At 28.8% G+C, this 12032-nt stretch overlaps 1 protein-coding gene across 1 annotated transcript in view; it reads right to left on the reverse strand.

Moving 5' to 3' along the window:
- The window catches only part of LOC108685366, a 151369-nt gene that overhangs the window by 17107 nt on the left and 122230 nt on the right, over positions 1-12032 (reverse strand). The window contains exon 10 of the mRNA XM_018190127.1: positions 3270-3407. Within this exon, the coding sequence (XP_018045616.1) occupies positions 3270-3407 (138 nt within the window). The remainder of the gene's footprint in view (positions 1-3269; positions 3408-12032) is intronic.

Below are 12032 nucleotides of genomic sequence, written 5' to 3' on the forward strand. Positions count from 1 at the left end.
TTGTGAGAAAGATATGTGAATGGTGCAATGAATAATAACATGATAATATATCGCGTGAGAATGGAGATGTTCATAGGAAGCATTTGTAAATGACGCTCGAGCACAATGATAATTCTCGCAGACAATCAAATCGCCTGCATTAAAGCCATAAATCGTGATCGATTTATACAAGCAAATAAATCAGTCATTTACAAATGCTATCCCTCAATTGTAAATGTTATAATAGATAACAATTAATAGATATGCAAATGTTATAAGAATAAGAAATGTACAATCCCAGCGCAGCGTGGCGTTGCAGCATCGATTGTGAGAGTCAAAGATATGATGCTGAAAGGGGCGCGAATAAGGAACTGGATTCGAATCGATCCAGTTTTAAGCTATTTCTTCTAATAGAGCTACGAAAGCGAAATAGAAATTGTGAGCACGATTGACTAAAAATATGATTCATTAAAACCTTATCGACCGGTACGCCTTGCTGAGTCGCCGTCTGCTATTCCGTCTACGATTGACACACTTACTATCTATTTTTGAATAAAAAAAAAGAAGAATAATTTCGATACGTTATTGAATGATGATTCGATCTGAATCTTATCTCTTTAGCCTCGTATTCTTCACTTAGAAACGTGAGTGTCACTAAAAATTCACGATGAACCGCACAGGCGTAAGTCAGGCGCCATAAAAAAGAAGCTTTCAATCCTGATATTTTACGACGTACATCATAATTCGGTCGGTCGTTCCGGTCGATCGTAAATAAAAAAAAATAAAATGGAGTACAGTAGCCGTGAGAAAGACTGAAGAAGAGTGGAGACTAAAGGGCAATACGTGTCACGGGCCTTATTCAAAATGCGTCGACGGTCTCGCAACGACGGACTTTGCCGCGTGTGTTCTTACGGAATTTAATTAACTGTTACTGTTTATTAGATAAGCAGAGTATTATAAAAATTCTGACCCAATGCAAACACAATACAAAATTCAAATGTAAATGATACGTTTGCACGACTGAAAACGCCTGAGGAATCCACGGCAATATCTGGCACGACCAGCACTTTGTTATCTACGAGTAACAGCATATGAAAAGCTTTTTACACTTTCGCGAGAGACAATATTGCCCGGTTTTGTAGATACAATACGTAACGGAGTTACAGAAAACTTGTGTTTGCTAAAAATATGAGCCGGCATAGCCGCCGACATAAATAAGGGAAAAATTTTTTAACAGCTATTTTATAAAAAATATAGAGTAACATAAAAGATTAAATTCTTTTAATTTAATAACGACGGGGATCGAGGCTCTAAAAATACGAGGAGGAAAAATTCAATTTGACCCAGATTAAGATCATTTAGATGGAGGCCGAAACGCTGCTCTTATTAGCCCGAAGTTTCTTTATGGCAAATGCGAATGCAATGTTCGTCCGAGAAAAAGAGTTTTCTAAAAGAAATTCGATAGGAGAATAAAGTTCGTGCCGTCTCCGAGGCGACTCTTTATACGCGCTGGCGGACGTTGGATGGTTATTTTTTTTTTTTCGTCTCAACGAATCATTCGAAGAGAGTCGATCTTCGAAAACAAGAAGAGACCCGCCATCGATCCTGCGCGAATGGTTCTATACTCTATCCTGACAAGCGAAAGCAATAGAATTGTTGAAGTAGAGAAATTGAAGCAATATTTTTGGCATTGCCAATCCTTTTTTTTCGCTGTCGAGCGGTAGCGAAGTCCTGGAAGACGCACGAGTGATTTCGCGATGCTTTAGAAGTCGGTTTTCGTATCACGTCCATTAAATTGTGCAAAAAAAATGTAAGCGAGGAAAAAGAAATTTGTCCTCGTTAATTCTTTCATCGATGTGCGCTCGAGGAATGCGAATGATTATTTGAGTTTAGTAGTATATGTAGTTTGTTGTTGTTCAGTCATTTGATATAGTACGCACGTGTTATGAAATTAATCTACTGAAATCTATTATTATCTAGAATCTAGATTATTTATTAACTACTTGTTTATATATTTTTTCCTACACAAATATTTTTTCTATTTCTTATACTAAGTTCTTTGATTTGTTAAATTTCTTTTTATAACAATATGTTCTTTCTATTTTTTACACTCTTTTTTAATTTGATTTAATTTTCATTTCGCATTTAAAATGAAAACGATGCATTCTGTGAAAGAGACACATGAAGCTTCTAATTCAACAGTCAAATTCTGCAGTAAATTTGTGGTGATTATACGTGCCATAAATTCTGCGATAAATCTAATAGGAAAGTATCCTATACAGCCGGCAAAATTATCCACGTAGGGTAGGATAATGCAACGTCAATCACAGTTAAATTAGATAAAGCTCGTCTTTCAGTGTGTTTGAGAGAATATAATATCACGACCGTGATATCAGAGATGGTAAAACTAGTTTAATTCCTTGTTTATTTATTTAACATTTTAAATCTACATTTGCTTTAATTATTATTTAATTTTGTTCAAAATGTATTTGAAAATTATACTTATTATACTTTGAAAACAACCGAAAATAAGCTTTTAATAATGCAATGTTTATCGCTAATATTTCTCTTGTGCAGATTGGAACAGTTACTGAGAAATTTGAGATAAATATATTGTTGACATTTCTGTTAATAACAAGAAGTATACCATTCTGAATTAAATAAATAATAATGAGAAACGCACGTAAATATTATTATACAATTGAGGAAATAATGTGACATCGATAATACATTGATATGTAAATTTTTACATATCGTAAATTAGTTTGAGTAATTGAGATTTGTATTCCGTTTATTATAAAAAACTTTTATTGAAATTGTAATCAGGAAAAAGTATGTAATTTTTAGTAAATACAAATTTTAATACCTTTTTAAAATTTATATCGGCTTTTTTTAAAATATCATTCGTATCGTAACTATTTATCCAATATAAAAATCAAAGGAAGGATATTCATCGAAGCTAAGGGAGTGATAATTAATTCTATTAATTTTGTTTGGAGAATTAGTAATCGATATATGTATATAAATTCTGTTCACCACGCGGGCGTCGTTGCATGAACGTCGATCGCGATTAAAAAGGTGAAAATCGACAAGTGGGACAAGTCTGCGAGAAAAAGAGAGATAGTGAAAAATTGCTAGAGAGATCGTTTTTAGATCGGCTCATACCGGCTCGACGGCTTGCCCTCTCACAGAGTGGTAAGAACGTGAAACGTGAAAACGTGATCGTGAAAAACGAAGGGGGACAGCTCACGGGCCCCTGGTCCGTTTGGAATATTTACCGCACTCTTTACCTGCGGTCCCCATATTGAGAATGCTGATCTCCCCGAAGTAGGAACCCGCCTTAAGGGTGGCGAGCACCGTCTTCCCGTTGTCGGCTACCACCTGCAGTCGGCCCCTATTCACTATGTACATCTCCTTTCCCACCTCACCTGCAATCGCACAAAAGCGACACTTAAGTTAATTATTCCGTTAACCGTTTCTATCTTTGACTCTAATTTAATCAAGGCGTTTAAGTTCTCGGCGGCCTTGCAATCCCCCGATAATAAAGCTGATATAAAGAGACATTGGTACAAGTCATATTTTCTCTACTTCAAGAAATAAAAAGTTTTGTAAATGTACTTAACATAAATTTTAGTCCTTTTTACGTAGTCTCTCTTTATGAATCCGTAAAAATAATAAGCTGTCAGTGCCATTGGTTAAAGTAATTGATATATTTTAAGACATATGACAAATGCTGGTACCTTCTTTCTTTAATATAATATAACCTTCCATCCGTAAGATTAATAAGAGATTGGTAAGCATAAGAACTATAAATAAATTTTAATAAACACATAAGTTATTTTTTATCTCTTTCTAAATATGAGCAGAAAAAAATACCAATTGACATTGAAAGAACTGACCTTAAAATAATTGCGAAAGTAAATTTGCAACTTTCCGCGCAAAGCAAGGTCTACTCCCATTGCCTGATGCTTTAGATTCCTCAAGATGAATATTTAACACTGATAGAACAACGTTTAATAAATTATATGATAAAATGCAAAACTTGCATAAAATTTGTAATTTGCAATTTTATACAAATATACATATTTACAGAAACTCTAATCTTTTTTAAAATATTAATAACGATAATCTAATTAATTTCGACATGATACTTTGCTAAAATAATAACATGGTGAATAATATTAGTAGAAAATTAATTTTAAAATTTGGAAAAAAATTGTCTAATAATTGAGAAAATTATTTCAGCCGTATTTTAGAAATATAATTGTGTTCATAAATATATACAATTATTATTAAATTATATTGCAGAAATATTGCAACCTAAAGTATTATACATTTAGCAACAGTTAAATTTAGAATTTTAAGTTCCGGCTTTTGGGATGCATACAATATAATCTAATATTTGTACGGAAATATTTTTCAAGCATTTGAAAATAATCGAATAATATCCAGATTTGTTTCTTCATTATGCTATCGGCAACTTGTTCGTTATATCTTTTTAAAAAAGTAAATTAAAAAATATTTACATCTTAAATTAGATTTGTTCAATTTTTGATAAATGGAAATTTTATTCATTTAAAAACTTTATTCTAACAAAAACTGTTGTGTTATGATAAATTATCTTAGTGTAATTGAAAAATTATAAATTCAATGATGCTACTATTATGCAATGTTTTCATAATTTGCCTATCGGATAGAAGTTCCATATATTACATATTATATATTATATATTAAGTGTGTATGTTTGTTATATGAATCATATAAAAATAAATTCAATCGATAAAATTCTGGTATAAAAAAATGTTTTTAATATTTGAAATGAGACCACATGCACTTTATATTCCTCATGTAGAAAACAACTTATGTGTAAAATTTCAGATCAGAAGCAGCGATTATTCGGAAATCAATTATTTTAAAAAATGGCTTAAAAGATTGATAAATAAAAATATTAAGAGGAGTGGCAAAATATTCTTTACACACAAATACATTAATATATAACAAGTTAGTGGCGACATCTATATAGAATTAATATATAACACTATTGATAATAAATGAGATAAAATTAAAATGAAAATTATACGAATATGTAAAGAAAAATAAGAAGAAAATTTTAAATCAATTTTTTAAATATAAGTAATATATAAGTATTGTAGAACTGAATTAATTATCGAATGAATAGAACTGTATTTGGGAATTAAGCAAATTCAAATACATATATATCAATATTTATATTCGGTCAAAGAAACGTACCTTTGTTTTGGGCTTTCTACAAAAGAGTTTAGAATTGTTTCTGTATCTTCTGTGATTAGTCATGAATATTCCGTAACACAAAATAATGGCAGAGCAAGGAGCAACAGATTGCCATGATATGTTTCCGATTCGTCAGAAGATACGTAGACATTACAAAAAAATACAAGGAAATTTATTTGCGCAATGCAATTATTGTTTAAAACCAATAATAATTCAACCCCAATCTTTCTTACATAATCACTTAGTCAAGGAACATTCAAACGAATTAACAGAAGAAGAAAAGGAAGATGAACGTACACATTGGATATGGGATCATGCTACCATAAAAAGACACACAAAATGTAACATGTAACAGATGTGACCTAAAACTTAAGTGCGATCAAAAAAATTTCAATTCTGTATGTAAACATTTAAGAAAAAAGCACGGGTAAGTATATACTAAAGGTTATAAAAAATTAATAATAAATGATAGCAGAACTGAAGAATATAAAATTGACAACAATTGATAGGAATAAATAAATAAAAAACACTTGAAAAAATGTAATGATTAAAACAAGTATTCAACACTCATCAGCATATGTATACTATTATCATGTTTAGTATACAGAAAAGTATAAATTAATAAAATTTGTTCATTTTAATTTTCATACAAGAATAATCAGATGTATATAAGATTTGTATTTATCACATTGCCATAGATTGCTAGATCGCATCTCAATATCCAAGTAATAAGTTAAAAAGTTATAAAGTAATACATTTATCCTCATAACAGAGTAGTATGCATAATTGAAACTAATTTCTATGTTGCATTTTTTACTTTTTTAAACATTCTATTTAAATGTAGGATATCACCTCCATGTACGGATGGTGTGGATAATGTAAGTAGCAGTGCACGTCTCATCCAATGTTGGACACATGGGACTATTTTACCATAAAAAACACACAGTTCGTAACATGTAACATATGTAACGCAGTATTGAATAATAAGTATATAGGCGATAATAAGTATAATTTACAAAGACACTTAAAAAATAAGCACGTGTAAGTGTACTCTAAAGGTATTAAAAAATTGATACTGAAGGACGTAAAGTTGACAGTAATTAATAGTACAATAATCAGTGAATAAAACCTGTAGAAATATAATGGTTAAAACAAGTATTTAACAAGATATTTATCGAAATATGTGTTCTATTATTATGTTTAGTATTCAGAAAAGTACAAATAAATAATATTCGTACTTTAATTTTCATACAAGAATAATCAGATCTATATAAGAGTTGTGTTCACCAGATTGTCACAATATTAATAATAGATCGCGTCTCAACGTCCAAGTAATAAGTTGAAAGTTATAAAATAATATATTTGTCCGCATAACGGAGTAGTGTGCATAATTGAAACTAATTCCAATATAGTATTTTTTACTTCCTTAATTATTTTATATTTAAATGTAGGATATTAGCTCCACGTGCAGATAAGGATAATGTGAGTAGCAATGCACGTACACATTGGTCATGGGACCATTTTACCATAAAAGACACACAGTACATGACATGTAACATATGTGAAAAAGTAATTAAGATAGATAAAAGATATAATAATACACGTCTACACTTAAGAAATATGCACAGGTAAGTGTACTCTAAAAATAATGCAAAATATTGATACTAAAGAATATAAAGTTGACAGTATTAATAAAGTATAGTAATAAATGGAAAACGCGTAAAGAAATATAATGATTAAAACAAATATTTAAGGCACTTATCGAAATATGTGTACCTATTAGTATGTTTAGTATTCAGAAAAGTACAAATGAATAATGTATTTTAATTTTCATACAAGAATAATCAGATCTATATAAGATTGTATTTACCAGATTGTTATACTATTAATAACAGATCATATCTCAATGTCCAAATAATAAGTTGAAGATTATAAAATAATACATTTGTTCGCATAATGGAGTGTTCGCATAATAGTGTGTATTAAAACTAATTTCTATGTTGCATTTTTTTACTTCTTTAAACACTCTATATTTAAATGTAGGATATCAGCTCCACGTGCAGATAAGAATAATGTGAGTAATGATGCACACGCGAATACAACAATAAAAAAAGATCAAATACACTCAACAACTTCCTCTAAAATTTATAAAAATACGGAACAGATAGGTGTTCTTGATAATTATTTACTATATATTTATTACGTTTATTATAATGTAAATAGATAGATTATTTGAATTAAACATTGCGTTTCCAGTACAAATGTAGAAATATTAATCACGAAATATTAATCAAGAACAAGTAAAAAATAGGGGAACAGTTATGTTAATCAAAGAATAATTAAATGTTGTTTGTAATAAGTAACAAAATTTTATAGTATTTCATATTCAGTAGTCAACAAAATTGTTGAACCTGATACATATTTGGCTATATGCAATATAAGTATCAGGAATGGAAATTACTTACTTTCTTATAGATTATAAATAGATATATAATCTATTAAAATGATTTCGCAATGATTTATGATAACAACGACTAATAAAAGTTAAGATTGGGAAGATTAGTTAGGATGTTCGATTATTAGGAAATTTGAATGAGGTGATTCCTTTTAAAAAGCAACTTGTCACTAAGGATTATTGAAAGAAATAACTTATTATTTATAACGCATCGAATTGTTTTTATTGTTACTTTAATTCGTTACAATAATAAATTATATTCATTTTTCAATAAACAACGTGTTATGGTGATAAGTTTTATTTAATTATTATTAAAAATAATTTTTTCCCAACACTTAATTTTTAATTAATCATAAAAAATTGCACAGTCATTATCAAGTCATTATTATAAAAAGTAGTAATAAAAATAACGATGTTACTTATTTTCCATCAGTGTAAAAAATAAACATCCACATATATTTCATTCAAAAATAATGATTATCACATAATTATGAAGAATATAAATATAATATTAAGTATAAATAAACATTTTACAATTTTTCAATTTTTTTCATATATGAATAAAGATCCATTAAGCACTTTAACATTAAAAATAATAATTTGGATCTTTATTTCCATAGAAATGTGGCAGACCAAATTTTAAATCTTCCTCTTCGCAGAGATGTGGAAAACCATGATTTGGATCTTTCAATCCATGAAGATTTGAATATAGCAGAATGTTTTTTAAGCCAATTTTCATCTTCAGTATTTTTTTGATATTGATTTTTGTGAAGAAATCTTCAATCATTTTATACAGAAATAATTTACAATGCCTTATGTGAGTTGTTTTTGTGCTGTATTTTATTAATTACATAACTACAAAAAAAGTATCCTGTGTTGGGATGGAAACTCAGCTATTCTTATTTGTATTTTGAGTTGCTGAATACGAATCTGACATAAAAATAGGACCAGCGCAAATTTTTAATCTAGAATGAAAAAATGGGTTAAAAATGAGAAAAATGGGTCATTTTTTCGCTTTAGATTGAAAATTTGCCCTGGATGATTTTATTTTTATGTTAGATTTTTATGTTCGTATTTAGCGACAAAATAAGAATAGCTGGATTTTTATCCCAGCATAGAGTACTTTTTTTTGTGGGTCTGTGTTATTGACAATGTACGAACGAGTTATATATATTATGAAAGATTTAACTTTTAGTCTTAACTTTTAAATCTATTTTGTGACTCATGTAAAATTACATAAGATATTATTATTATTAATTCTTCTAGGTATAATTTTGCAAATATTTTGTATTAACAGATTATCTAAATTAGATGTTAAGTGACATGAGATGATAAATATTAACTTAAGTATAATTTAAGAGACATACAAATGAAAATATTTAAGGTAATGCATCAAGTATGATATTTGATTTTATTTAATAACAATAAATTAAAATATAAATTCATGATATAAAAATAGTTAAAATCAAATAAAGAAAAACAAATACGTAAAACAAGCAACTATATGCATCAATTAACAAAAATGATAATAAAGAATTAATAATTTTTTATATTACGCAAAAAATTAGTAATGAATTTGACAAAACATTGTCATATAGTATATAATATAATGAATGAATTACTAAATTTGATTTAATTTTTATGTAAATCATATTTTTCATGAAATGTGCACCTTCGTTATATTGATGCTATGTACTTTGTTTATGGCTAAAGTCATTAAGATTCGCTACGCAATACAAAAGATATAAATATCCCTAGCTCCTTTGTGATCCTATTTTAATATCCATAATTTACATTTATATCTTGGTTATTATATATCAGAGAAAAGTAATTTTAAGGCTTTCTTTGAAATGTTTTTCATAGTTAACCAAAGATTAATATTTTTGATTATACTCTAAAAGTATTGTAATAGAATATTCCAAGGTTCAGTTTGGAATAATAGGCAATTTTTTTTAGCGATCAATTTGTAGCAAAGTTGTTATCGGATATCCGACGTATAAATTCGATAAGTTTAAAAATAATTTCATACTCTAATGTAATATAGTATATAATAATCGAGACATAGAAAGAATAAGATGTGAATATACAGCTAGTTATGCCTTTGTTACTAATAAATAAACATGCAAACAAATTTTGGTATATTTTGATATAAAGTTTGGATATAATATCAGAATTTCTTCAAAAAAACATTCCTTTATGTATCTCGATAATATAAATTTTACTTAAGTTATGTATCTTCTATGTATCATTCACTAATAATGAAAATATTAAATCACATATATGAAATAGAAAAAATAACATTGTTTTACAATATCAAGAGAGAATAATATAATTACTAATTAAACGACCAAATAAAATTGAAATCTTTGACTAAACACAACAAATTATTTTTTAATTTATTATAATATTGTTAAACATATAAAAATTAATTAAAAAATAACATGTTTGTAATATATCTTTAAAGTTAATTTTAGATGAAACAGATATTTACATAAAAAAATTATGTCACTTTTTTATTTCGGTGATATACTGCATTTTTTAACCACAACTATTTATGTCTTCATCTATTAATTATTCTCTCTGTCGTAATTAGGGCTATCATTTGTACTATTTTAAAAATATATGTACTTTTGTTGAAGTTATGAGACAACACTCTTATTTTTCACACTCTTACTTATTCAAGCCGAATGTATTTTTTTTTAAAAGATAGATCAACTCGAGATTAAATCTAAAATTAAAAGTCTCTTTTATATTTATACACAAAGAATGTAAAAATCGATGATGTTTTTTTCGAACATGTTTTTTTCTAAGTTAAATATATTTTTGGAATGCATGGATGTGAACACGGAATTTTCGAGGAAAATATCATCAAACAAATAAATAAATTACTTTAAAAATGAATAAACACTTTGAACTTCGAAATCTTGAAGATATATTCTTTCTTTTTTGCCCAAAATCCCAAACTGTAACGATAATGTGAAAAGCTTTAGTCTCATAAATTGGATTGAGGGGAGAAATAAATTGATTGTTGACTCCGTTAAAAAATTGTTAACGATACAGTATAATTTTATATAGTTTAATTTTAAATAGTTTGATTGCTTATAGTTTTGCAATTATTGCAAGGAGGAAAAAATTGTTATTTAAAATAAATCAATCTAAATATTCATAAAATTTTATATATTTTTTATAAATTTTAGATATATTGGGTTGTCCGGAAAGTTCGTGACGATTTTGAAAGAAAATTGAAACGCAGAAGATTTAAATTTTAGTATACATTTATTAAATTATATAGGTGCCATTCTGTTCTATAACTTTCTCCACCTTTCTCCATCTTTCAGGCAACTTGAAAATTCCATCCTTCCAGAATCTCTCAGGTTTTTCAGCGAAAAACTTTTCTAAGTGATTTTTTACCTCGACCAAAGAGTTGAAGCTTTTTTTAAGGGAATTTTGTAATAATCGAAATAGGTGGAAATCAGAGGGCGCGAGGTCTGGTGAATATAGTGGATGGGTAGAACATCCCAACTGTGCTCCAACTTTTGTCGAGTTATCAAAAATCATGAGGCCGCGCATTGTCCTGATGAGACACGACGTCCATCCGATTCGTTGTTTGGTAAAAGTTCATAACACAGAATCCCTTTCCAATTCCATCAGACACAGAACATGACCTTCTTTGGATGAAGACCGGCTTTTGGGATGACTAAAGGTGATTCATTCCGCTTTCCCCAAGATCTTTTTCGCTTAACATTATTGTAAATGATCCATTTTTCATCCCCCGTCACTACTTGCTTCAAAAATAGTGTCTCCTCGTTGCGTTTATAGAGTGAATCGCAAATGACGATCCAGATCAGATTTTTCTCCATTAAATCGTGGGGAATCCATACATCAAAACGGTTTATGTAGCCAAGCTTCACAAAATGCTCGTGGATGGTGGATTTTGACACATTCAACATTTCTGCTAATTTACGTGTCGTATAGCGTGAGTTATTCTCGATTAGTGTTTTAATCTGATCTTCATCTGTGGTGGAGGACTTATCCGGGCGTTCTTGATCTTCAAGGTTGAAAGCTTTAAATCTAGCAAACCACTTCCGCACAGTTCTTTCAGCTATAGCATCTTCGCCATAAATCGCATATCTTGTTTGTCGCTTGTGTGACATTTTTGCCTTTCCGGTAAAAGAAAAGCATTAAATGCCTAAAATGCACTTTATTTTCTTCCATATTCAAAGGCGTATAAAACTGACAAAAATTAACGTATCGCAACCAAATTTTTTTCTAAGTATGCCTGAAGTACCGTCTTTTACGATATGTACGCATGTCATTTGTTTTCAATCGTTCTGATGTATTCAGACCT

Source organism: Atta colombica, unplaced genomic scaffold, assembly GCF_001594045.1.
Source record: "Atta colombica isolate Treedump-2 unplaced genomic scaffold, Acol1.0 scaffold100, whole genome shotgun sequence".
NCBI classification, from domain to species: domain Eukaryota; kingdom Metazoa; phylum Arthropoda; class Insecta; order Hymenoptera; family Formicidae; genus Atta; species Atta colombica.